The sequence below is a fragment of the Alligator sinensis genome, unplaced genomic scaffold (assembly GCF_000455745.1).
Source record: "Alligator sinensis unplaced genomic scaffold, ASM45574v1 scaffold883_1, whole genome shotgun sequence".
Classification (NCBI taxonomy): domain Eukaryota; kingdom Metazoa; phylum Chordata; order Crocodylia; family Alligatoridae; genus Alligator; species Alligator sinensis.
The window spans coordinates 2,329,575-2,356,511 of NW_005842009.1; the positions used below are offsets into that span (position 1 = coordinate 2,329,575).

General features: G+C 44.0%; 1 protein-coding gene across 12 annotated transcripts in view; it reads left to right on the plus strand.

Moving 5' to 3' along the window:
- The window catches only part of LOC102369465 (lethal(3)malignant brain tumor-like protein 3), a 96,256-nt gene that overhangs the window by 23,795 nt on the left and 45,524 nt on the right, over positions 1-26,937 (plus strand). For 10 of the 12 annotated variants that reach the window (XR_003093627.1, XR_003093626.1, XM_025201943.1 and 7 more), the window contains 10 exons: positions 1,044-1,158; positions 1,909-2,089; positions 7,906-7,963; positions 9,180-9,268; positions 10,945-11,049; positions 11,738-11,873; positions 12,388-12,479; positions 19,076-19,227; positions 25,340-25,416; positions 26,730-26,815. Coding sequence is in view for 10 of the 12 variants with exons in the window: in XM_025201943.1 (XP_025057728.1) it covers positions 1,044-1,158; positions 1,909-2,089; positions 7,906-7,963; positions 9,180-9,268; positions 10,945-11,049; positions 11,738-11,873; positions 12,388-12,479; positions 19,076-19,227; positions 25,340-25,416; positions 26,730-26,815 (1,091 nt within the window). In the remaining 2 variants the exon portion in view is untranslated. The remainder of the gene's footprint in view (positions 1-1,043; positions 1,159-1,908; positions 2,090-7,905; positions 7,964-9,179; positions 9,269-10,944; positions 11,050-11,737; positions 11,874-12,387; positions 12,480-19,075; positions 19,228-25,339; positions 25,417-26,729; positions 26,816-26,937) is intronic. The other 2 variants (XM_025201942.1, XM_025201946.1) reach the window with 1 other exon arrangement.

Below are 26,937 nucleotides of genomic sequence, written 5' to 3' on the forward strand. Positions count from 1 at the left end.
TTCCTGCTTGTGGGGGATGCGTCGTCTGGGGCCATCAGATACATACCAAATTTGTCAGTCCCCTAACAGGATATTACATACATCAATGATTGAGGATAGGAAGTAATTGAAACTCTACAAAATAATTTTTCAAATTTGTTTGTTTAGCACTAAAGAACATGTTTTTCAAAAATGTGAGACACAAAACAGGTAAGTCTGCACACAAAATATGCAGCTGCATCCAGGATAATAATAATAATAATAATAGACTGATTGTATAGGTATCCCCATGTATTCTCAAGTATATCATTTGTGCACTAGATTATTTGCATGTGAACAAAATATGCAGTACTTTGGTATTAAGTTCTGAAAATATGGACCAAAATAGTTTGTTTTTTACTGAGATATGAAAGCGGGATTCAATTTTCATTGGAACCTAAATCAATGTGGACTAAAAATAAGTGTAATATTGTAGCGATGGCTCTCATGGTATATTTTCTAGTTTTGTTGTTTTCAGCTCATACATTTTTCTTGCTAGTGTACAGCATTGTTATAAAGAGACTTGAATTCTCGTAATACCTGTAATGTTTTCCCAGAGGCCCTGTAGTAAAGAGGTTTCCAGGGACCACAGTGTGCATTTTTAAAACTAGGCCATATCCAAGTGACAGGTCCCCCAGAAAGGTGGACACATTTGACAGCATTTCAAACAAAGGTGCTTTTGCATTTGGCTGTGAAGTTATGGTGCACTAGAAAAATAGATTTCTAATTGGACCTTGGTTACAGCCTTGGGGTTAAATCATTCTTTGATACCTTGCAGAGCGTGGGGTTTCTCCAAAAATTAAAAAAAAATCATAGATGCTTTAGAAGTTGGTGATTTAGGCTTTAATACCATGGTACAGTTTCTTTATATGCCTGCTCACTGATAATAACTGAACTTCACCATCCTATTGTGAGGTAAGTAGTTAACAGAAGTTTGTAAAGGACTTTGACAGAGCCCCCTGGATAAGAAAAGTGTTAGAAGCATAAAGCTTTTAAGTTTTTCTTTTCTTCATTGCTTTTCTCAGCAGAACCCAGAGACAAAGTGTCTCGTACTGGCATACAAGCCTGTGAAAACTGTGGGCAAATGGACTGCTTTGAGAATGACAAGTTTTGCACCTGCTCCCAGCAGCATAAGGACAAGTAAGCAAATCTCGCATTCTTTTAAGTTTAATAATATTTTAAGTTGAGTGGAATTGAACATCTGCATGAGAAAACAATGACAGGAGCAAAATCAATAGACCAGGGTACAATCAGAGCACTGGCAGAAGCAATGCCAGTTTACAGTGCCCTGCAGATGGTCCTCATCCTCTCGTTGAGGCACTACCTGAAAGGATGAGAAGAGACTGCTTTCCAGAATCTCAGTCCTTGGCCCAACAGCCGAGGCTGCCAACAAGGGGACTACCTTGTTCCAGCTGCCCAAGTCAGACTGCTGCTACTGTCTGTGCTGTATCTACTGAGCAGATAAATGAAGGATTTAAGCTTCTAGGTCTACTTGTCTGGCACGTCTCATTAGGTGGGATAGTCTGATGTCTAGGGGACACTAGCCTAGGACATGAGAAACCTGGATTCAACTTAATGCTCTGTTACAAACTATCTGTATGAGCTTGGACAAGCAATTTAGCTTCTCCATGCCTCAGTGTCCCATTTAACAATAAGGTTCATATAATAATACATTCCTGTCTTTCAGGATATACTTTGCCAAGATAAATGCATTAAAGGCTGTGGGATGCACAGACACTATGGTAATGAGGGCTACATAAGTACCTCGGATAGAAAATCTGGTGCTTCTCACAACAATACATTTACTTATCCTTTGCCCAGGTTCCTTTCCCTGCTGTCTCTGTGCTGGTTGTAATTTTTAATTTAATTTGAAATGGTGGGTTTTTGCAGGAATTCCAAAGACATCCCAGCTGACTGCAGAAACCGAATAAATAACAGAAACTTTAATGCCAGCGCTGATTCTCAGGTTAACGAGGCTGACAGACCTCTCAAGCGGCTCCGAAGAAAGAGAAAGCTGCTTCTGGACTCTGAGGATGATGAGGAAAATGTAGATGATGAGGAGCCTAACAAGGTTGGCACGCATTTTGTTTAAAGGGAATTGTAATGAATAAGGTATCTCCTGTAGATCATATCGGTACAGTGAAAACCCGAACCAGAAACACAGGGGCTGCATGCAGGCTGCTTGATTTTTCAGAATTGCATCTGATCTTATTACGTGGGTGTAAATTAGAAATATCTTTACTGAATTCAATGGAGTTAGGTTAGTGAAAAGTTGACATGAGGTCAAAATTCAGTGTGAAGCCTGTAATTTGCCCATACCTATAATTTACGTGTATTATGCCAGAGAAGTAGAGACTCCTTTACAGTAATAAAAATACACACAGCAAGATTTCTATCCCCAGGCATACAACCTAAAGCCACAGTCCAGAACACTATGTTATGTGAATAATTGTAATAGACAGTGGAACTTTGAATTAGTTGTTAGCACATACTACAGATACAGATATAATCTGCCAAATTTACTGTATATTAAAGTCACTAGAGGCCTGTATTAATGTTGACTAAACAAACATTTCTTGATAGTCTTAGGAACCCAGTTTTTTCTTAGCTCTGAGTAAGCATTTTACTCCCTTCAGGGCTACATTATTCGAACGGTCCATATTCTGCTACCAAATATGCAGGCTCCCAGGACTGAAGCTGATAAGTGTTTTTTGTATTTGTGTATTCCACTAGTTTGTTTAACACAGATGGTTATTGGTGATGGAGGCTGAAGTTTCTAACATTGTGTACAGTTTAATTCATCCTATTTGGCTATGAGGTTGAATGCAAGACATCAAAACTACTTTTCTTTCTGCATCTTTTCCTTTCTCTTTCCCTCCCCACAAATTAAAAAAACCAAAACAGTTTCCCAAGAGGGTTGTGGGCATGTTTTGGCAGGTAACTCTGCATTTCAGGTTTTGCCCTTGTTAGAAGAAATGACAACCATGGGTAAACTAACATTGGTCTGAAAACCACAAAGAAGAAGTGGTACTAGCCATCTTATACAAGTTGGGACACTGAAAGACAAAATACAATCTCTAGAGGTGTTTCTATAACAGCAGTTAACTGGAGCTTCTACTTCCTTCAGTGGTTGGTAAAAGAATTCCTCTCCATATATCAACATACTCACCAAGATGGATGCAACTATGCATGAATAGAATACTTAGCATAGTAATGAGGAGGCCAGGTTCTTTAGGTAGATGTGGTATCTTTTCCTAGACCAACTGAGTAGTTGGAAAAAAGTTCTTAGCAAGCTTTTGGGCACAAACACCCTTCTTCAGGCATAGGGAGTCTCTGCTGTTCTGAGATCTTCAAGGAATGAAAGAAGCTAAGTGTGTGACAGGAGGTCAGTGAGATTGGTTTCCTAATTTCCAGTTATTTACAATGGGGAGGGGAGGGAGGAAAAAAAGCAGGGGGGGAAAATCCAAAGGTGGTGAGTAAGGGGCCTCTACAGTAATAGTAATTCAAGGTAGAAAAGAGGCTGTCTGCGAAAAAGGAAATAACTGGAAATTAGGAAGACAAAGGGCTGAAAAGTAGGGGAGAGAGGAGAAAGGGGGGAGGGAAAGAAAAATGTAAGAGGTCAGGTTTAGTAGGTCTGGTACCTGGTGAATCAGATGTCAGGCAGGTTGTAATGTGTCATAAATCCAATGTCTATATTGAGTTCATGATTTTTTTTTTTTTATCTAGTAGATTTATGAAGTGAAGTCTGTAGGCTCATCTACGAAAGGTGTTTTGTAAGTTCCCTTTGAGTATTAGAACAGAGATCAGAGAGGGAGTGATTGTCCTCTGAGAAGTGTGCACCCAAAATTAATTGGGTATTCTTGTCTTTGGTAGATTTTCGGTGCGAGTTCATTCTGGTACACAGTTATTGTTTGGCGTCTCTTACGTATTTTCTATTAGGGCATTTGGTGCATTGGATGAGATATATAACATTTGTGGAGGTGCAGATGTAAGATCCAGGAATGGTGATGATTCTGTTGTGGGGTGTAATTATTGTGGGGGTGGTGGAGATGTGTTGGCAGATTGTGCATTTCTTGTCCTGGCATGATCTGGATCCATTAACGTGTGGTTTGGGTCATAGGGAGTTTGCTTTTGGTGATGAGGTTAGCGAGGTTTGGTGCTTGTTTAAAGGCTAGGATGGGTGGTTCTGGAAATGATCTCTTTTAAGAATTGGGTCATCTTCTAGTGTGGGTTGCAGTTGTATGAGGATTTTCCGTGTAGGTTCCAGGGAAGGGTGATGTGTCATAACTAGTGGTGTGTGATTTGTGGGGATTTTCTTTTTGTACTGCAGCAAATCTTCACGTGGTATCCAGGTGGCTCTTTCAAAAGTGCAGTCTATCTTTCTGGAGGAATGTCCTTGTTGGGTGAAGGCCCTTTTGAGATTTGTGAGGTGGCAATCACGGGTATTCTCCTCAATGAAAATTCAGTGATATTTGAGAGCTTGGCTGTAAATTACTGCTTTCTTGGTGTGTTTAGGGTGCTTGCTGGTTCTTTGTAGATATTAGGGCCGTATTCGATTTGGATTCGACATGAATTGGGAACAGCAACTTGACTAGTTGATTCAGATCACTGTCCTCAATTCGATTCGGCCAAATCTGAAGATTCAATACTGATTCGGAGAATCAGCGATTCGGCCGTACACACAGCTTTAAACGTTTTTTCTGCATACCTCGAGGTACCAGGCACAGCTCATGAACGCAGCAATGCTAGGGTGGGTGGAGCGTCCCACAGGAGTGCATGGGGGTGCCCGCATGCTTGGCTGTAAACCCAGAAGTGGACTGGAAGTACTTCCGGTCCACTTCTGGGTCTGCCGGGGAGTGTGATGGGGGGGCCTCCCCCATACCTCCCAGCTTGGCGATTTGCTGCGGGGGGACTCTGGGTGCCCCCCCCCCCAGACCCAAGATGCAGCAGCCGCCGAACCGGGGAGGATGCGGGGGGGGCCCTCAGTGTGCTTTCCAGCGGACCTGGAAGTGCTTCTGGTCCACTTCTGGGTCTGCTGCTGAACGCGCTGGGGAGCCCCCCACGCTTCTGTGGGACCCTCGATGTGCCCAGCATCACAGCATTCACAAGCTTCCTGGTACCTAGAAGTGTCTATGTCTATTAAAGCTGTGTCTATGTCTGAATCGCCAAATCTTTCCAAATCTCTCTGAATCGATTCGAAGGGTTCCAGGTCAATTCGGAGAGATTAAAGGGTCTCCTGATTCAATTCGGATTTAGAGATTTGGCCACTGAATTGGACCAAATCTCCACCAAATTGAATTGGGGACTGAAGCTTCGCAGAGCCCTAGTAGATATGTGTGTTGGTCCATGGGTTTCTTATATATGGTGGTTTGAATTTTACCATTTTGGGTATTGATCATGCTGTCCAAAAAGAAAATGCTGGTGTTAAGAGTATTCAAGCAATAGTCTGATGGAGGAGTGATGATTGTTGAATTTTTGGTGGAAATCAATTGGAGACTGCAGGGTTTCAGTCCAAACAATGATGTCATCTATGTATCTCGGGTATAGTAAGGGTTTGATGGTACCGTTCTTGAGGAATTCTTCTTCTTGGTGGGCCATAAAAAGCTTGACATATTGGGGGGGCCATTTTGATGTGCATAGCTGTGCCCATGGTCTGGAAGGAAGTGTTGGTTCTTGAAACTGAACTTCTTGTTTGTGAGGAATAAATATACGAGTTCAGTGACATCCTGAGGTCTGTACTCCAAGTTGTAATCTCATTCTTGTAGATATGTGAGGCAGGCTTGGATGCCATCCTGGTGTGGGAAGTTGTTGTATTAACTAGTAATATCCATGGTGGCTGGGAGCGTATTGCTGGGAAGGTGGTCTATGTTTTTGAGTGTTCACAGGAAATCTGTTGCGTCTTGGATGACGCTCGGTCTTTGAGTGATGAGTGGTGTTTAGATGGATTCAGTGAAACCTGATATTTCTTCTATTAGGGTTCCATTGTTTGTAATGTAGGTTTGCCGGGGTCTCCTTGGTTGTGGATTTTAGGGAACAGGTAAAAAGTCCCTGGATTGCATAATGGAGGGATCAAGGTCTGAAGTTTTTCTTGTAGTTCAGATGGAAATGATGTGATGGTGGTTTTGAGTTTTGAGCTGAATAGGGGAGTTGGATCTTCCTCTAGTTTTTTATAGTAGGTAGTGTCAGAGTTGTCGGTTGGCTTCTTTTATGTAGTCCTCATGGTTAAGGATAACTGTAGCTTCTCTTTTATCTGCTGGCTCTATTACTATGTAGTGGTTGGATCTTAGAGATTCTGTGGCCCTTCTGTCTGAGAAGAAGAGGTTGTTATAGTGGTGTTTTGTTGTTGAGTATTTCATTGCTCATTCTTTCTCTGAAGTAGTCAGTGTAGCAGTTGAGGTTTGAAGGTGTCCAGTCTGAGGGGTTTGGGGATTTTTTGGTGTCGTGTTTTTGTTTGTTTGTTTGTTTTCATTGATGTTGTCACCAGATGAATTCATGTTGAAAGTGGATTACTTTTGGTTGTGGAAATATTGCTTCAGGAGGAGTTGGAAAAATTCTTCTAGCTCTCCACATGGTAATATCTTATTCCGGTTTTTCTACACAGAAATTAAGGCCTTTGGAGAGGACAGATTTTTCAGCTTTGGTAAGTGTGTGTGTGTGTGTGGAGAGGTCCGTAACGTTAGAGGGTGGCTGGTTCCTTCTCTTTCATCAAGTGTGATGTTGGGATGTTGTACGGTATTGGTGGTGTTCTCCTGAGGGTTGTTTTGTGGCTGGGAAAGTTGATCCTGTAGTAACTGGTTCCAGTTCTTCTTTTTGTGTTGGTTGGATGGTGTAATAAATCTTTGGTAGTCTTTTTGTGTATGTTGTATAATGTTTGGGAAGGTATCCAGATTCAAACCCTGTAGCATGAGATTTCTCATATGGGCTGCACATCTTGCAGTGCAGCTAGCAAGTCCAATGTAATATTAGGGAGATTTCAGTCCTCTATTGCACCAGGATGATGTCTTTAAATAAGCATTAAGTGGTATACATGAAATAATGTTTAAAGCAGTTTGGGAGCTTTTGAGATAGAAGCTATATAAATAAATTAATAAAAATAGGGACCTACTTAAATTGTGGTTTTGTGGATACTGTGAAATCTGGGGTTGCCTACCTAATCCAGGGGTGCTCATGAAATCTGCAGGGGAAAAAAACTTAATAAAAACTTATTTTTATCAAGCCTTCCCCTTAAGCCAGGGGCGGGCAATTATTTTGGGCAGAGGGCCGCTTACTGAGTTCCGGCAAGCCGTCGAGGGCTGCGTGACAGGCAGCTCAGGGCAGATTAATATTAATTTTCTACATTTTTGGGGGGCCCCGCGGGCCAGATAGAATGGCCTGGCAGGCCGCATCCAGCCCGTGGGCCGCATTTTGCCCACCCCTGCCTTAAGGCATGAAGGGGACACCAGCCAAGATGGTGGCTGTCCCTCTTTATTCCCCCCCCAGGATCTCTCTGCCAGTCAGCACTGAGGGACGGGGCCAGACAAAGGGCAGCCAGCAGTCAAGATGGTGACTGTCCCCCCCCCCTTCCTCCTCCCTCCCAGGGCCTCTCTACCAATCAGTTCTGAGGGGCAGGGCCTCTCTGCCAATCAGCACTGAGGGGCAGGGCCACTGTTAAATGCCCGCAAAATGGGCTCTTTATGCCAGGACAAAGCTGTGAAAATGGCTTTGTTTTGCTGCGAGTTAAGTAGGTCCCTGTGTATAAAGAGCACTAAAGCTCCCACGGGCCAAAAACAATGCCAGTTAATATTTCTGTTAATTTATGTTACATATTTTTCATTTCCCAGGGCAGATATGGTCAGTCAAGGAGGAAACAACAATATTGCTAATTGTTCTTAACGTCTCTTTTTCTAGGAGAAGAATAAATCAAATAATATGAAAAACCGCAGAAACACCAAACCAGTAAAACAAGGTGAGTTAAACTCCTTGTCTCTCTCCTTTTAATGTTCACAAACTTTACTAGCTATTACAGAATGGATAAGAGTAAACAAAGAAGGCAAGGACAGAGGAGTTCATTACACATTCAGAATAATACAGCTAATATTTATTAGGTACATATCCTCCTTCCCATATATCAACCTTTGAGAACATCTAAGAGTATCCCAGGCTTTTGCCTCCTTGATAAGCACATTTAATGAAACTTGAAAGAGGTGGCCTGACCCATTGAAGTCAATAGGAGTCTCTTTCCATTGACTTAAGTAGGTTTCAGATCACAACCATGAATAGCAAATTCTAAATAGAAAACACAATGTAAATAAATGGATAATGGTTTATAGCTTTTGGTGGGTGATAGAACTGATATTCATTGTATGCTTGAAGGTGAAAATAGTTGTAGATAGATTGGAGGTGATTTTCTAATGTAATGTACCTAAAATATAATGCGTATATTCTTTGTGTTTTGTTAGTGCAGTTCTGCTAGACCAAAGTCAAACACCTGCCTGCATTGTGATTGTATTCACCATCTGTGTCCTAATAGTCCTATCCCTAGTAAATACTTTTGGTACTGGCAGTTTATAGTCTTATATTAAACTAAAAATTATTTGGTTTTCCATTCAGTTTGCTTTGGATTTATTTTCAGCTACTGTTCTGTGACTTTCCTCTGCTGTTTATATTTTGGACCCAAACCATTATTCATTCTATGAAATATTGAATGGAGGAAATAGTCTCCCAATTTTTATGTTACTATTATGCAGATGTCCAAGCTTTGCAATGCCTGTGCTGACCTGGCAACTTGCCAGGAGTTGGTATACCACAACTAATGTATAGTGTAGCATATTTTTTGATGAGAAATATACACAATCAAAATTTTGCCTGGGATTTGTGTTTTCCTTTATGACTGTAGTTAGCATTGCCTCTTAGTTTAGTTCCAGTGACTGAAAATGAAAGGAGGGAAAGCTGCCACAGGGTGTATTTGGCCTTGGGCTCAACAAGATCCTTTGTGGAACTCGGAGCTACGTGCTTTTAAGCAATGTTATAAGCTATCAAGGAGGGAAAGTAGGCAAGCATCTGGATCTAATCCAGACAGCAATAATGGCTGTTTCCTGGGTAAGAGGAGATAGATGCCTTCATTCAGTACTCTGTCCTCTGTGAGATAAACTTTCTTTGTCTTTCTGTTTTTGATTATTCAGTTCTTCTTGGAAAGAAGAAGGTGTGGAACTGGGTTTCCTACTTAGAAGAGGAACAGATGCCAGCTGCTCCATTTAAATTGTTCAAAGAGGTTGGCACCTCCTTGAATGCTTTTGATATGATTGTTCTAAGGCAGTACCATTGGTTAATATGATTTTTGCACTTAAAGCACTTTGCATTTGTAAAGAACAAGACAGCATTGTTATCCTCACTTTTAACTATGTTCTCAAGACGACATATAGAAAGTCAAGTGTACACCACCACACATGCAAATGGAGCCAGCTATCCAACCTCTCTGCCTCTGTTTCCCTATCCAGAAAATGAATGTAATAATATTACTTTAGTCTTTCAACATCACTGTGAGGAAATTAATTAAATGCCTGGAGACAAACCAGTTTGAAATTCTTTGACAGCCAGTACAGAGGTGCAAAATTATGAATACAATTCATTTGAAGTGGGGGCACTTTAATTCTTTAGGTAGAAGAGACTTATTTAATACTTGATTCGTCTTTCATCTCAGTGTTTCTTTAAGGCAGCAGTGGGATTGGAGACAATTACAAACCCTTTTTGAGCCCACCACTAAACAATGTTCTTCACTGTTGAAGTACAAGTAAATCAATTATTAAGAAATCCCTAAATCACAGCCATGAAGGTAGTTGTTAAATGTTGGTTTTTGTATATCTAGCACCTAACTGGTATTTGTGCAATGCTGCTTTTCAGCTCTCCTAATTAGAAAACAATTTAAATTAATTGGATCCTTAAATCTTGGAATATTACAGAGTATCTTAATAATAAGTCATCACTGTAAGTGGAGGTAGAAGTAATGTGCAATTGCTGTGTCCAATATGTATCAGTACAGTGACCGTGGATATAGTGAATCTTCTATATAGGCCCTGCCCCTGTAGGGTGCTAAGTTCTCTCAATGCCCATTGATTTCATTAGAAACAGAAGACACTTGACACAATGCAGGATTGGCACCACAGTAAAGTGAATTGGAAGTCATGTAAAGTTTTCATATATTGCAATTATCAATTAGCTTTTTATAATCCTGGTTATAAGAAAAGCTCTTTACACAGTTTGTCTATACTTCAGTGTTAACTTGGGTTAAGTTTAGGTATGAATTTTAAGTGCAGTAGCTATTCCCAAATAACTGTATGGGTAGACTCTTATTCCACAATAATTGTGCCTTGTTCCTGTTTACTTTGTGCTGCTAAGTCTGAAGGAATGTGTTATGCTGGGAAAATGACTCCATGGTAGATCCACTTCTGATAGAGGCAAAGTTAATTTTAATTTCACGGACGGTTTGGTCTGTGCCAGATCTTCCAGATTGGGCTGTATATGATGGTGTCTTGTATACAGATTAAACTGTTCCTGCATCTTCTGAAAGATTTAGTTTACAGACATGAGGTTTAGCATTTTAAAAGATCAAACACTTTTATTGTGAGTGTATGGGATGTTAGAGGGCAATATATTTGTGGTGCATGAAAATGCTGTTCCTGATCCATATAACTGTGTGTGTCTATTGAGCATCACCTTTTGATGCAGAGAGCAGCTGAGGCCACTTTTATGACAGAGAATGGGATACAATTCAAAACTGGGCCAAAGTGATACTCACTGACACAATCTAGTGATAATTTTTTAAATAAAAAACATGAAGCCTTTAGGTTTTGGCTTCCTATCCTGCAATGTTCCTGATGACTATTCTACAGTGAATTGTATCTCTAAAGATAAAAGTACTTTTTTTCTCCTCCATTCTTGTTCCCATAGTATCAATCCTTCCCACAAGGTAGAAATGGATTTAAAGTTGGAATGAAGTTAGAGGGCCTAGATCCTGAACATCCATCTTTATGTTGCGTTCTCACTGTGGCTGAGGTACATGCTTTTCCTGTATTAGACTTCCTTTCAAATGGATAACATACTCGAGCTAATAGATTTTTTTTTTCTAAAGAAATAGAACAGCATAGTATTTCTTTGTGAAAAATTGTACAATTACGTTGGTTTAAAAACAATAAAAATAAATTGTAAAGAGAAAGTGTGCTGAAAGCTAACAGGATCCTGCAGCTAAGGACCTAAATTTGGGTTTCTGTCCTTCAGCTGTTATTTAGTGATTCTAACTAGGGTGAGTAGCCCAGGCGTTCCAATGACACTATTCTGAATGAGAGTTTTAGTGTTTGATTTGAAAGCTTTGTGAAATGAAAGCAAATTGAAATATTTTTATACCTTTAAAAAAATTAACTGAAAATTGCATTGATTTGATTGGATATAATCATCATCAATCTGTGGTGTTTGCAACTTCAAACATTGTAGTGCAGGTCTATGGCATGAGAACAAGGAAGTGAAGCTGAAAAGTTTTATTTTTCTTGGTCCAAACTGAATTAAATTGAAAAGGGTAAATAGCATACATGGAAAAGCATAAAGCCAGATTTTTGAGAAGTAAATTAGGATTTTAAAGTTCTTTTGTTTTACAAACCCAACTGGAGAAGGGAATTTTTCTTTTTAATTATTATTTTTATTTAACCTCAGTATCCCTTTATGGTAATAAGACTTCTTGTGCTCGTAGGTGCAGGGATTTAGAATGAGGTTACATTTTGATGGTTATTCTGACTGCTATGACTTCTGGATTAATGCTGATTCCCCAGACATCCACCCTGTCAGCTGGTGTGAAAAAACAGGTCACAAGCTGCTTCCCCCTAAAGGTATGTGGAGAAATAAAAAGAGTGGCATACTCAAAGCAATAAAGTCTGCAAAGAACTTGCTGCTGCCCTGCGTATCCACAATCCATTTTTAGTATAATTTCATGTCAAGCCTACTTTGAATAGTGTTAAGTTTGAAGGCATAATTAAGATCAAAATTGATTCACAGAAGAGCATAACAACTTCTTTTTGATATTTTCAAATATTGGCATTGTTAGTCAAACTAATTAGAAACTCCTTATTAAGTGAGCATGCAAATCAGTGAATCTCTTTGGTGTTCCCAATTTACTCCTCCTTTCTGCATTCCATTTCCTAGAAACATTTGAAGTTTCAGATTAATGATTAGACACTGCAGTAAAAGAGGGAGAAATGTGTTAACTGAAACGCGTAACCCTTGAAGATTGTACAAGGGCAGTTATACAAAGTTCAAATTTTTCCTTGGTAATTTCCATTTCTGAAAAAACAATCTAAATATATCAGGAACAGCGTAAAACAAACTTTTCTCTCTCCTTTCTAGGTTGCAAGGAAGGGGAATTTAATTGGACTTCTTATCTGAAGAATTGTAAAGCTCAAGCAGCCCCCAAAATCCTTTTCAAGACCCTCAGCACAGTAGGTGGTAGCATAAAATACGATGCCTTTTAAAACAGCATCATAGAAATGTGGGCCTGAAAGGACTTTCAGAGATCACCTAGCACAACCCCTTGCAATAAGACATAATAAAGCATAACATCCATGGACCAATCTCTGACACATTTACGTAAACTGCTCCATAAAAACCTTCAGTGAAGGAAATATGTAACCTACCTAACTAGTCTTTTCCATTGTTTCATGGTCCTACTAGAAAGTCTTTTAACTAGAAAGTTTTTAACTAAATATCCAAGATAAATCTTGTTTTCTGTAAAAGAAGCTGATTAATTCTCATTCCTTACTGTTCATGGAGAAAAAATGATCAACATCCCCTTTATAACAAGCTATAATTTCTTTGACCACTATCAAGTCCTCCCTCAGTCTTCTCTTTTGTAGACTAAACAAACCCAGTTCCTTTAACCGCTTACCAGCACTGAATTGAGTGGAATACTCTCTTACATATAGTACTCATATTAAGACATGCCAGAATGAGATTTGCCTTTTTTTGCAACAGCATCCTATTATTTTTACTTATATTTAGTTTATGATCCACTATAACCCCTAGATCCTTTTCTGCCATAGTGTTGTCTAGCCAGATATTTCCCATTTTGTGTTTGGGTATGTGATGTTTCTTTCCTAAATATAGTACTATGCATGTGTCTTTATTGAATTCATCCTGTAGATTTCAGACAGTCTCTTCAGTTTCATTTCTCATGATCGTTTTGAATTCCAGCTCTGTCTTCCAAAATGCTTGCATGGTTTCATCTGAAGATATTTTAAATGTACTTTTTTGTTCTATTACCCAGTCCATTAATGGAAAAAAATGAATAGAACTGTGTAATGCGATTGGTGCTGGGGCAGCAAAGCCACCACTCCTGGCCACTGCCCAGGCCCCACTTTGTTGCCCCCGTTGGCTTCTCAGAGTCTCACCCTTTAATCTCGCCTGTCATGCCTTGATAGGAAGGCTGCCTTTAGAGAGCAAAGCGGGGTTTGGATGATAGGCCCTTGTCAGAGCTAAGGCCATCTGGCCTTATCCCACTTTACTCTGGCTGAGCCCCTCAGCCTGGGGTCCATTTTCCTAGGACCACAAGCTCCTGGGCCTCAGCACTAGCCATGCCTTTATGGCTCTGGGTCCCCTGACCCCTGCTCTGGCCCGCATGGGCTCTGGGCCCCTTGGCCTCGGGTCTCACCTTTGCGAGTTCTGGGCTTGTGCTCCAGTCTTTGCTGTCTTCTATCTTTGCCCTCTGTCAGACAGTAACAGTCTTTCTGCAGAGTGCTGGGGTACTGCATGCACATAGCCTCTGGCTCACAGTCCTGGGATGGACTCTGTGCTGTGGGCCCCTGCCATACCCCCATGGCCTCCAGTCCACCCCTTCCACGTGTGCCTACCGCCAGACGGGCAGGGGACGAGGCCCAGCCCAGTAGTGGGACGCACATGGTGTTGTGCAACTCCTGGGCCTGCTACAGCGGGGCTCAAGACACAAAGCCCAGCCTGCAACAGCAGCTGCCTCTGCTGCACACAGGTCCCTGGGGGCACATGTTCCTCCACCCCCAAACATGGAGCAGCACGGGTGGCCGCAGCAGCAGTGAGGGAGGCAGCGGGGCTGGAGTAGGGGCAGGCTCTGCACAAGTGGAGCGTGGGATGGAGTCTCCAGGAAGAGCCTGATGTAGCCCTTGCCCCAGCCTGCAGCGGCAGCCAGCCCAGTCAGCATGCAGATCCAGGGGCACATGGCGTGCCCCACGCCCTCAGGATGAGCTGCTTGTGGCTCTGGCCTGTGCCCCAGTCGTGCAGGGCCTGTGCATCCCTCACTGCTGTGGGGTGGGGACAGATTGAGGCCCCAGTGGTGAGGAAGGGAGTGGGGCACAGGCAGGAGCAGGGGCTGGCAGGAGTTGGGGACAGACTTACCTGCTGTGGGGGGCATGCCCCCATATAACTTTTTCTTCCTCCACCTTGATCTGCCCCCCCCACCCCTTTCTGTTCCCACAGACTGACTTTTGGGGGGAGGGAGGGGAGAAATGGTGGCGCAGGGTAGATCTTGGGTTGCTTTTTTAATTCAAAAAGTGATCTACTTAAAAAGGTTGGAGACCACTGATCTAGATTGCTGTGGGCTGGGCTAGAGGACAGAGCTGGCGCTCCAGCCCCATGCACTTCCACCTTCTCCGCAGCCCCAGCCAACAGGGGCTCTCAGATCTGGATCCAGCCTTGGGCTTGCTGGCAACTGCTCATGCGGTGCAGAGGGAGCAGTCCCCTCTGCCCTCACTCCGCCAGAGCCCTTTCTCCACTGCCCTGTGCCCAGTGGGCAGACAGGTGGACAGACCTGCAATGCAGCAGCACAGATGGATGGGCAGACCCTGGCACCGGGCAGTCTCAACCTGGCCACTGCCAGGACCTGCCCCAGTGGGACCTCACTGGCCTCAATGCCACATCCTGCCCCATCATCCCCACCTCACCCTGCCACTCCCAGGGCCTGTCTCACCCCTGCAAGCTCCTACACCTGCCCCTGCCTAACCTCCGGGGTACTCGCAAGGCAGGGGGTGTAGTCCCAGTGTAGCTGTAGGTGGCTGAGTGCTGCTGTGCTCCCCTCACCTCCAGTGACAGCTCATGCTCCTCCTCCTGCTCCTGCTGTGCTGCTCTTGGTGGGAGGCGGGGAAGGGAAACTTCAGCTAGGTGGTTTCTGCCCCAGTGTACAGGACTCTGGCTCCAGCTCCTGGCCACCTTCTACCCACTTCATCCACCCAGTGCAATGAGGAGCCACCTGTTTGAAGCTTCTCCCTACCCACCCGAAGCAAGCAGCACAACCAGGGCAGAAACAGGAGGAAGAGTGAAGGAGGCAAAGGGAGGAGAACAACGCCCGGCTGGCTACAGCCATACTGGGAACAAAGCTACATGCACTGGCCAGGCCCGGGCCAGCGAGCATAGGTGGGAGTGTAGCAGGGGCTGGCTGCTAGGATTGGGGGTGGCTTGGCCCTATGTAGAGTGCTGCAGGGGCAGCTGCAGGGTGGATCCAGTCAGTTGGTGTGCCAGATGTGGCCCGCGAGCCATCTTTTGCCCATCCCTGTTATAGGTATTTGTAAATTGATCACTTAGTAATTTGTTCTAGTATCTGATTTTGTTTCAGGCAGGGATGCTCAATCCCCAGCCTGCAGCCGGATCTGGCCTGGGCTGCCATGACATCCAGCCTATGGGACTCCCTATGGGTCTGGAAATTTGGTGGTAGAGAAGTGGTGGAATAAAAAGTGGTACCATTTCCCTAGTACCAGATATCTGGACCTGTGGAGAGTCCCCAGCTCTGCTTCTTGGATAGGGTGCAGGGCTAGATGGGGCCAGCACCAGGCCCCTGGGCCTATCCCCAACTTGAGGGGCCAGGAGGGGGCAGCGCCAGGTCCTCAGGATCCAATCCTGGCATGCAGGGCTTAATCCAGCCTGCGGACCACCCCTACGCTACTCATCTGGCCCACAGGGCCAAAAATTGAGCACCACTGGTTTTGGGGATAGAAGTTAGACAGTCTGAGTTATACTTATGGGTAGGAACCTACTTAATTTGCAGTTTTGTGGATTTCGTGAAAACTGCAAAATTGGGCTTTGTCCACAAAACCTGCAAAATTAAAAAAAAAAACCCAAAACTTACTTAAAATAAAATGCAATAAAATGGCTCCTTAGCAAGAGCCAGCAATCCTCATGGCCACTGTGGCCTGGCTTTGCAGCCAGCTGGGGAGGGAGGGGGAGTGTCTGGTGCAAAAGGGAGCAGCCAGGATGATGCCCCCCACCCCCCTCACCACTGATTGGCTGAGAGGGCTGCCTGTCATGTGCCCCACCCCTCTCCACCAGTCAGTGACCAGGGGCAGGGCTTCATGACATGCAGCCCTTGGCCAACCAGCAGCAAAGGGCAGGCTCTCTATGAAAAGGCCTCCAAGTTACGTCCGCGCACCATGAGCAGCCCACAACAATCACTTTCACTATAACTTAGGTAGATTCCTAGTTATGGGCCCTCCTTTTTTTTCCCCTCCTTTCTTAAAGACAGGTACTTTTCTCCAGTCTTCTGGGACCTGCCATTTGCCCTTCTCCGTCTTCTGGGACCTACCCTGTCCTTCACAGTTACTTGAAGATGAATTGCTAGTGGTTACATTGGCTAGTTCCTTAAGCACTCTAGGGTGAATTTCATCAGGCCGTGCCAACGTGAACTCATCAGTCTTACCTAATATTCTTTAACGTGTTCTTTCTCTGCTCCGGCCTGTGTTCCTATCTCCTTATTAAAATTAATTGTGTTAAATATCAGGTGACTGTTTACTTTAAAGGTGAAAACTGGAATGAAGACGACACTGAGTAATTTAGCTTCCTCTGCATCATTTAATATTTGCTTTCATTTTCTTTTTAATAATGAACTTACGCTTCCATTGGTTTTCCAGCATTTATAGAATCTTTTCTTTTTTCCCTCTTATGTCCTTTGCTAATTGAAAGTCATTTTTGTGTCTTTAGCTTTTCTGATTGGTATCCCCACAAACTGGTGTTGTTCCTTCTTACTTATTGTTAGCTTATGTGTCCTTGTTTTCTATTTTCATATAATTCCTTTTGGGTTTTCAGGTCATCGACAAGCTTCTGGTACAGCCATAGTGGCTTTTTTATTATGCTTCCTCTCTTTCCTTTGCTGTTGTGTATTTAATATAATCTCCTTCAGTAACAGCCAGCTTTCCTACATGGCTTTATCCCTCAGACTATCTTCCCAAGAGACCCTGTCCACGAGTTTCCTGATTTTTTTTTCTTCTTTTTTTTTTTTTGTGTTAAAGTCTGCTTTCTTAAATCTATTCTTATTCTGCTGTTCTTTCCACCTTCCTTTCCTCAGAATATTGAACTCTATCACTTCCATGATCGTTTTCACCCTTGTTATCTTCCATCTTTAGAGTCTCAGTCTATCTCCCTGTTAAAACAAAATTTAAAATATCTGTTTTCTCGTAGCTTCTCCATCTTTTGAAACGGAAAATAGTCCGCAGCATATTGCAAGAGCTCCATAGGCTATCTGTTTTTGCAAGACATATCTGGATAAACTCTCCCATTACCACCAAGTTCTTTGCTTTGACTGTTTCTGATGGTTGTTAAAAAAGCTTTGTCCGCCTTCTTCTTGATATAGTGATCTCTAGAGAGAGGTTCCTTTATGATGACATCACTTGTTCTTTTCCCCTTTTATCTGAGCACAGAGACTTTAAACAAACTTGTCTCCTACCTCTTCCCGAACTTCATTGCAAATGGTATATATTCACAATGCAACACCTGCTCCCTTTTTCCCTTACCTGTCCATTCTAAATAATCTGTACCCTTCTATCCCACTATTCCAGTTTTGTGATTTTTCTCACCAGTTTTCTGTGGCAATAATTATTCCCCAGTTTTTACTAAGGTTTCACTTATTCCCATACAGCTGGCATATGTATATAGACATTGTAAGCATTCATCAGGCTTCTTGTTCTTCTTGGTCCTCTTTCATTTATGGCTCTATGACAGTCCCTTTCCCCCCAAGTCCAGAGCTAAGACCAGGGGCATGACCTAAATACATTGGCAGCAGTGGGGTTTTCTGTTCACTGTGGGTTCTTCTTACAAGGCTACCTCTTGTTTTCTACTCACTGTGGGTTCTTCTTACAAGGCTACCTCTAATGGGTAAGAAGTCTTATGTTAAGCACATCCTAAAGGTTTGACCAGAATAGTAATGTGTTCTTTTATAACCCTAAAGGACATAGCACAATCAGCTGTTTGCACTGCTGTTGCACACATTAATTTATTTGTAAGATGGGAAACCAGAGTAATGTCTCTCTGCTTTTAAAAAACAAAAGCAAAAAACCATCATTAACTTCACATGCAGAGAATTTATATTTCCCTCCTTTTTGTGATCAAAGAGAGAGATTTACATTTGCATTAATTAAACACAATGTTGTACCTGGATCCCAGTCAAGACAGTTGTCAGAATTTCCATTACTCTAATCTCTCAGATACATTTCTGATTATCCAACAGTATCCCCATGTGCACAAGGGTTTGTTCCTCATATACATTCACATATACATTCCTCATATACATTCACCCACCGCTATTTTCATTTAAAGCCATCATTATTTGCATAGGACCATTTGTCAGCCACACCAAATTACTTGTGCAGCAAAGGATGGAGAATAAATTCCTGTGGTTATCATGGTCTTGCTGTGTAAGTCTGTCTGTGCTTTGGACCCAGCTGTATACCTAAAAGTCGCATTTGACTCTTCCTCCATTGATACAACAAGGCTGGCAGTACGCGTTATCAGAAGGGCAGTCTCTATTTCTGTCTCTGAACCTGGCTGGGTCTGGTGTCATTGAAGATAAGTAGTATTCAAGTTTCAGTAAGTCTCCGTTAGAAATAATAGGGATTGTTGCCAGAACACATGGAAATCTTGGCTGTAACCTTTCTGCCAGATGTTCTGTCAAGCAGGTAGCTATAGTATGGGTTTTTTTCTTATAATGTTTTATATAAATAACCTGAGCCAAATAGGCATAGTAATTTAAATGATCTGGCACAGAGCTTGATTGTTGATTTCCTTTTTTCTCTGTTCTGTTCTTTAGCCTGTCACGCCATCTGGATTTCGGGTGGGAATGAAGTTGGAAGCAGTGGACAGAAAGAATCCATCTTTGATGTGCGTGGCAACTGTTGCTGATATGTTGGATAACCGGCTGCTAATTCATTTTGACAACTGGGATGAGAGTTACGACTACTGGTAAAGAAAATGCTTCTGCAAAGGGACTGTGTTTTTCCATTTTATGGTCCTGCCGTGAAGTACATAATATCTCATACTTGATAGCCAGGATTTTCAAATGACTTCCTAGCTGAGGGCTTCTAACTCCATTTTTAGACTTCTAAAAAAAAATGTACCCTGAGTTTCAACAGCATGAGTGCCCTGTGGTTTTCACTGATAGCAGCAGCGGCTGCTGGGTGCCCAGCTCCTTTGAAAGTCTGGCCACTTATGTAAATATAAGCAAGCACTTAGTGCCTGATCCAAAACTTTGCGAAATCACTGAACATCTTTCCATTAAATTCAGTAGACTTTGTATTAGAATGTTAGTTGGCTGCACGTGGATGTTGTGGCAGGGCACTTGGGGTCCATGCCACTTTAAGAGGCCAGGCAGCCTGCAGTGCTGCTGGCAGGTGTGTGCCAGGGCTAACTGCAGGGTCAGTTGACCCAGCCAGAGAAGGCATAAGCCCAGGCCCTGAGAGATGCTAGCAGTAACAGCTCAGAACCTGCTGAGAGAACACCACCTCAGCAGGATGGCTGCAGCTCCAGAAAGCCAGCTTGGGGATAACACCTAAACCAGTCTGGAGGTTTGGGGAGGAGGAGGTTCCTAGTGACCCAGGGAGGGATCTAGGGCCTAGTGGGAGGCTGAGAGTGGGACCAACGGAGGTCCAGGACCACCAGAAGGGAGCTTAGGTGAAAGACAACATCTATGAAGGATTCCATCTGCAAGGCATGGAGCATAGTATAGGGCAGGGGTTGTCAACTGGGGGTACTTGAGAAAGCCCTAGGGGGGTAGGCACAGGCGGGGGGGAATGGAGCAACATCACCGACCACCCTGCACTGCCGCCTCCCAGGAGCAGGGCCAAGGAGGGAAGTGGGGTGAGGGTAGCGATGCCGCTCTGCGGGCCGCACAGGAGCCGGCTAGATGTAGCGGGGAGCACATGGCAGCCACCGCTCCCACTCCCCCCATCCACTCTCCTTCCCCCCCCCCCAGCTCTGCATCCAGCCGCCAGGGGTACACTTATTAAAAAAGGTTGAAAACCCCTGGTATAAGGGAAGAACGGAGCTATGCAATTAGTCCATAAGGCAGAGACTATATGCACCTGGTGGTCAGTTTTGAGAACAATTTGGGAAGCTCTGGGCCAGTCTCCATCATAAAAGTAATTAACATCAAGGCAAGGTGGGAAAATGAAGGAGTAATTGCCCATAAAGTGAGAGCAGTAGGGACTCCAGAGGCTTCACACCCACCCCTGGAAAGGCACTCTGCCACAGTTTAACTTTCCAAGTACAAAAGAGAGAAGGAGTTGGTGCTTGTGGCAGGCCTAGCCCTGCTGGGAGGTCATACATCCCAGCAGCCAGCTAGCATAGGCCCCTGCCCCTTCTGGTTTTTCCAAGGTGCCACCCTCTATCTTTCCTGCCACACCTTGATAGAGCCAAGTATGCAGGCAGCATCCAGAGCCTCGGAGTTGGAGGGATTTCTTTTGGGCTGCTTGGCTTCCACTTTTTATACTTGTCCAGGCCCTGACTCTTGTCTGCTGCTTAATTTGCTCTAGTTCAGAGGTGGAGAAATTACGGACTGTGGGCCAGATCCAGCCCACCAACTGATTGATTTTTTTTTTTTTTCTGGCCCATGGGTGGATGGCTGCCAACTCATTGGATCTAGCTTGCAGGCAGCTGGCAGCTCCATTTGCCATGTGGTGCTGGGTGGGTGGGTAGGACTGCTTCTGTTCAGCAGCATCATCCCTTGATGCAGCAGCAGCAGCAGCAGCTGTGGACCTGGGCAGGGTTTCCACTACAGTTGGGGTGAGGGGGTGGCGGCATCAGCTGTGGATGCTGCTGGCATGTTCAGGAGCCCCAACGAAGAACCTGCCTGCAGTGTCCACAGCTGAGATCACTTTCCTCCCAGCTCAGTGGAAGCACCTCCCTGGATCCTGCTAGCAGCATCAGCTGTGGACCCAGGCAAGAGCTTCTGCCATGCTAGATGGGCAGCAGCATCAGCTGTGGCACTGCCTACAGGTTCCACATCAGGTCTCTAGAACCTGCTGGCTGCCCCCTCAGTTGATGCTACCACCTCCCCCACCGCCACAGAAGTCCCTGTCTGTGTCCACAGCTGAGCTTTGGGGCTCTGGCACACTACAGCTCTAACTGGGTTCAGGAGGAAGAGAGGGAAAGCGAGAGAGTGAGAGAAGAGCAAGAGAGGCGGAGAGAGAAAAACAAAGAGAGAGATGGATGTGGCCCTTGATAGGTCCCCACAACTCATTAAATGCCCCTCCAGCCAAAATAATTGCCCACCCCTGCTCTAGTTGCTCCCTTCGGCCCTGGGCCCCCTTTGTCTGGCCTTGGCTCTTTGGTAGCAGCAGCACACCTGGGAATTAGGTTCCACAGTAGGGCTCTGGGTCCTCCAAGTTCCCCAGCCTTAAAGGGGTTAAATCCCCTCTCTCTGTGTATGACCCCACACCCACAAGGGGTGATAATGCATGGGGCACTTTAAAGCACATGCATTGTGACTTCCACCTTCCCTCACAGTGCTTCTGGTCCTCTGGACAAACTGAAACAAAAATGCAAGCAATCACTTTCAACTAAAAATTACTGCCTCTCCAGACACTCGTAACAAGTCAGCCCTATTTATCCTTCTGGATCCTGTGCAGGGAGAAGGAAAGAAGCCACACCAAAAAAAACCCTCTCAGCCCTAACCCACCAGGGCTCCCCTTTTTGCTTGTGCCCCGCTGCAGCCCACCTGAAGGATCCTTCTCCTTCCCCAGCCAAGGCTGAACTGCCCCTTCAGCCTGAGGACAAACCTATTCACCCCCTGAACTCTCCAGTGCCTTCTGGTCAGTTGAGCTTATTATATGATCTAAGCCCAGGGGCTGCTCCTTAATTCCAGCCCTGCCAACTGCCTTTGTCTTGGCCACAAAGACACTTAAAGGCACTTGCTGCTTCTGCTGCTTTCATAGCCCTCCCCAAGTAACAGAATGAGGGTTCCCTGTTACAGTGATCAAAAGGCATGGCTATTTTGATGTAACTGTTACATCTGCAACCCTGAATGGAACACAGGTTGCAATGATTTGTGGCTGCTACACTTTATACTGCTATAAGATCAAGTAGATGTAACAAATGCATTGTAAAGTTTATATTGGTATAATTCAGTATCAGTATGATTGTTACATCTGTACCCACCCATAGATGCTTAAGTTTAGGCAACAATTTCTAAAAATCTTGACCTGCACTTTTATTGTGTCTTAGATATGAGCTGGGATCCGGGTTTCCCCTTTCCTGTGGGGAAAAAGTGGAAAAATGCAGATATTCCCCTTAAACAGAGAAAAACATGGATTTTCTCCTTCATAGGAGAAAATCATGGTAATCTCCTTTAAAGGAGAAAAAGGAGAAAAACATGGGAAACTGCAGGTTTCCCCTTGCCAGGTTACCACAGTTCCAGCCTACAAGGGCCTGCTTGGGGCTGAGGGGGGAGCAGGATGCAGGGAGCACCACATGTATGTACAGGGGGCATCACATGCATGAGACAGGTGGGCAGCAGTGCAGAGCAGCTCCCACAGTTCCCTCCAAGTAAGTCAGGGGTGGGGGAGGGAGCAGGCGACATATTGGGGGTGGGGGCAGGAAAGCACAGGCAATGGGATGGATCTGGCCCAGCTGAAGCCCTGCATCCCACTGTGGTTGCAGAAAACGGGGGGTATGTGGCCCCCCATGCTGCATTGTCTGTCCCTTGCCTATCCCCCTGTGCGTTGCCTGTGCCCACACCCCTCCATCCCCACACATCCACTCCCTTCCTCATATGTTGGGGGTGGGGGACACCAGCAGGGCTTGGAAGGCTATGGGTAAATATATCAGTATAACACTGTGTTCAGCTGATACCTATATAAGTAGTGGCATTTCATTTTAATCACAGAAAAATGTGGATTTGGGTATTTTTGCTCAGAGAATGTGGGGGATGGGGGGGGCGCATCTTTTTAGTCAGAATTTGGGATTTTTAAACAGAAAACTAGGATCCCTGGAAATGAGAATCTCATGGTGGTTTTCACATGATTATTTAACACCACATTCCATATGAGATCTCCTGAGTCCTAAGTTCTTGCTCTATCCCTGAAAGTATATTGAATGCTAGTAAATGGAAAAGCTTTCCTCTTTATTTCATGTCTCAACTGATGACAAATATATCCAGTTTTTAGTTTAATTACTAAGTTGCTATGTGAAAGAAGTACAAAGCATACAGATTTTTACCCATCAACTTTATGTAGTGGTGGTTCGACTATTATAACTCTCTCTTCCCTCCTTTTTTTTTTTTTTCTTTCCTCCAGGAAGGCAAAGAGGCATCTGCATGGCTTTAGATCTCCCTAGCTTATCTTTAACTTTCTAATTCTCAAGAGTAGACTTCATCTAGAGTTTTGCTAAACTCTGCCATTTCAATTTATAGGGTTTTGGAACTGGTCTCGTTGCGATTTTAGTCTAAAGTTTTACTTCCACTCTAAATTCCACTTTCAGTTTCTGATTTGAAGAAACCTAAACATTAGGGGTGCATCAATAAAGATTTGTTTGGCCGATACTGATGGCCCAGCCATATCAGCCTATACCAATGTGATTGCTAATATGCAGCTGGGCAGCTTGGAGAGCGGCGTCCAGCCAGTAAGTCTGTGGGGGAGGGAAGTGGCATGTGGGGGGGTATTGAGGCTCCTGCAGTGAGGGAGGGAGTGGGTTAGGGCCAGGCACTGCTCTTCCAGGGCAGGGTGCGGGATGGAGCCATGGATGGCTCGTTTGGGGGCTTGGGGTGGGGGGTGGCTCCCAGCTGCTGTGCACACCCCCTGGGGGAGGCATGTGTCCCACGGATTTGTGCATGGGGTGAGAGTGGGCTGCCTGCCGCAGATTCAGGGCCAGGGGCTGCACCAGCCTCTTTATGGTGTGAGGATTGGGCCAGGGCTGTGTTCAGGGAGGGCAGGGCAGGTGGCGGTGGTGCTGGGAGGGGGAGCTACAGGAGGGGTGCTGCAGCCACCCCAAAATTTGCTGTATCCCACACTTCCAGCACACCCCACCCCCTGCCAGGAAAAAGCCAGCTCAGCCTGTGGCCCCGAGCCCACAGCGGGCAGCCCACCCTCACCCTGCACATGACCTCATGCCTCCCCTGGGGGTGTGCACAGCAGCGGGAGCTGCCCCTGCCCTGGGTGAACAATGCCTGCCCCTGCTCCTACCTCTACCCCAGCCCCACTCTCTTCCTCACCATGGGGGCCTCGATCTGCCTCCCACATGCCCCTTCTTCCCACAGACTTACTGACCAGGTGCTGCTCCCCAAGCTGCCAGGCTGCATTCCTGGTTGTGTGCAAGTTGCAGTTGCACACATGCATACAGCATTTATCAGTGACATTATCGGCCACATCAGCCAAAAAATGTCAATTACCAATAATGTCAATTTTCCTTTTATCGGTGCCGATACGATATGGACTGATATATCAGTGCACCTCTAAAGCATAATGCAAAGGCTGGACAAGCATTGGAACAGGCTACCTAAAGAAGTGGAATCTCCATCTCTGGAAATTTTCAAGAGCAGATTAGACTATTGGCTGGGGTGGTTTAGTTAGGGATGATTCTTCCCTGAGCAAGGGGGCTGGACTAGATTACTTTGTGAAGTCCTTTCGAACCCACTTTTCTATGATCCCAAGCTGAACAGATTTTACTTTTTTAGGCTAAGGTCTTCAAATAATTTCCTATCTCTGTCGCTGCCTTCCATGCCCCCCAGTAACCTTGTTGTTATTTACATAGGGATTTTACTGCATGTTCAAGGGACTTTTGTTTCTTTCTTATTTTAGCTGATTTGGTTGTCCAGATATTAAAAGAATGCAGACACTCCCACATTTCTGAATTCCAAATGCATATTTCGCTCTTTTGTATTTGCTCTGCTTGCAGGAACAGCCTAAATGTCTTGAAAATGTTACTTTATAAATTCCATCCAGGTAACAGTTGTCCTGTACATCATGATCACACGCACTGAAAGCATCTGCTGCCCCAGCAAAGAAACATCAGACAGCATTTGAGCTGCTGTGTTTCTTCTGCATTGAAGTTGACTGGTGCCAAATTTTTCCTTTTGATCCAGGTGTGATGCTAGCAGCCCATACATTCGTCCTGTTGGTTACTGCCAAGAAACTGGAACCCCACTGACAACACCACCTGGTATGTTGAAAGGAAGTCGTGTTTCCTGCTTCAGTCAAAAGACCTGCAAGTTCTATCTCCCATGTAATTATGCATTTGCAAGTTATGAGTTCAATTCTGTTGAACTTTCCTCTCTTTGCTGAGCAGAGTTATTGTTAATACTCATTGAATTGCAACTCCAGTTATTATTCAATAGTTCTTTCAGGCCAGTGGGACAGGCTTTTATAATTTGGGATTGAATAAGATTGGGAAGAAGGGTGGAGTTTTGTGGTAGATACAGTATTTTCTTGAAGGTGTGTTGGAAGAAAAAGGAATGTGTATTTATGTCGTTGAAGGTGGAGATATGCCATTCCTGGAAAACAGAAAGAAAAGTATGATTGTAGTTATATTTACTTTTATTGCATTGGAGTTTAGTAGGTAAAATGGAATGCGAGCAAAAGGACAATGATAATTGTAGAAGAACATGGTTATCTTTAGGCTTTGGCAGAAGCTTAAAAAGAATCCACTTAATTTTGGATTAACAGGTGAGAAAGAGGATGTTCTGTATTTATCTGCTTAACAGGTTAAATAGTAGATGTGATCATGCGTATGGCCTTCACAATGTAGTGCAAGTCTCCATTCAGTCGTGGTCACTGAGATAGTCAAAAAGGAAGCCCACAGTGTGCCACATGCTCTGATGTTTTTGTGATAGGATACCTGTCCATTGGGAAACATACTGAGACCATCAAATTCAGACTACTGAGAAGGTTTTGAATAGTAGAGATGGTGGCAGAGGGGAGGAAACAAGATTAAATGATGTTTTAAAATTATCTTTAAACGTTTTGCTACAAGACAATACATTTCATTGTTATAACAGTACAACAAATCTGTTTCTGTTCTGTACGGTAATGGAAGAATGGAATCTCTGACCTCCAATCTGTTAAATTACATTTAGCATGTGAGTTAGTAGCTAGCTAGCAGCAGAAAGTCTTTACAAACTGACTGCTGTTCAGACATAGGTTAAATAACAAAAAAATAATAATTTGATTATTTCATCTCAGTTCCCGTTACAAAAATACATGATTAGCTCTTAAGTGGCAGCTGACATATAAGAATTGGTTAATATAGAAAAAAACTATTCCAGTTTCTCCAGGTCAGGTTTGAGACTGGAAACTTGCTTTATAACTCACTGCCTGGGTTATAAATTGTCTGTAGGAATTAACAGCTTAGTTCTACAAGGATATCAAACTGCCATCTCTTGTGAATGCTAAATTCACTGAATAGTCACATATTACATAGCTTTTTTGTCTTATAACTTGTGATTAGTTCTTGAGATGGTCTTTTATCTTTTACAGAATATAAGGATTCCAAAAGCTTCTCGTGGGAGAAATATTTGGAAGAAACCAATTCCCAGGCAGCCCCAGCAAGAGCATTTAAATTGGTTGGTGAAGTTCTCTTATCTCACTAGGTCAGGAGACTAGTGCTTGGTTCCCTCCAGATCAGGTAGCCTTAGCAGTGAGGCATTCCTTGCATCCATGTCAACTTGGTTAAACTAGGTCTTTG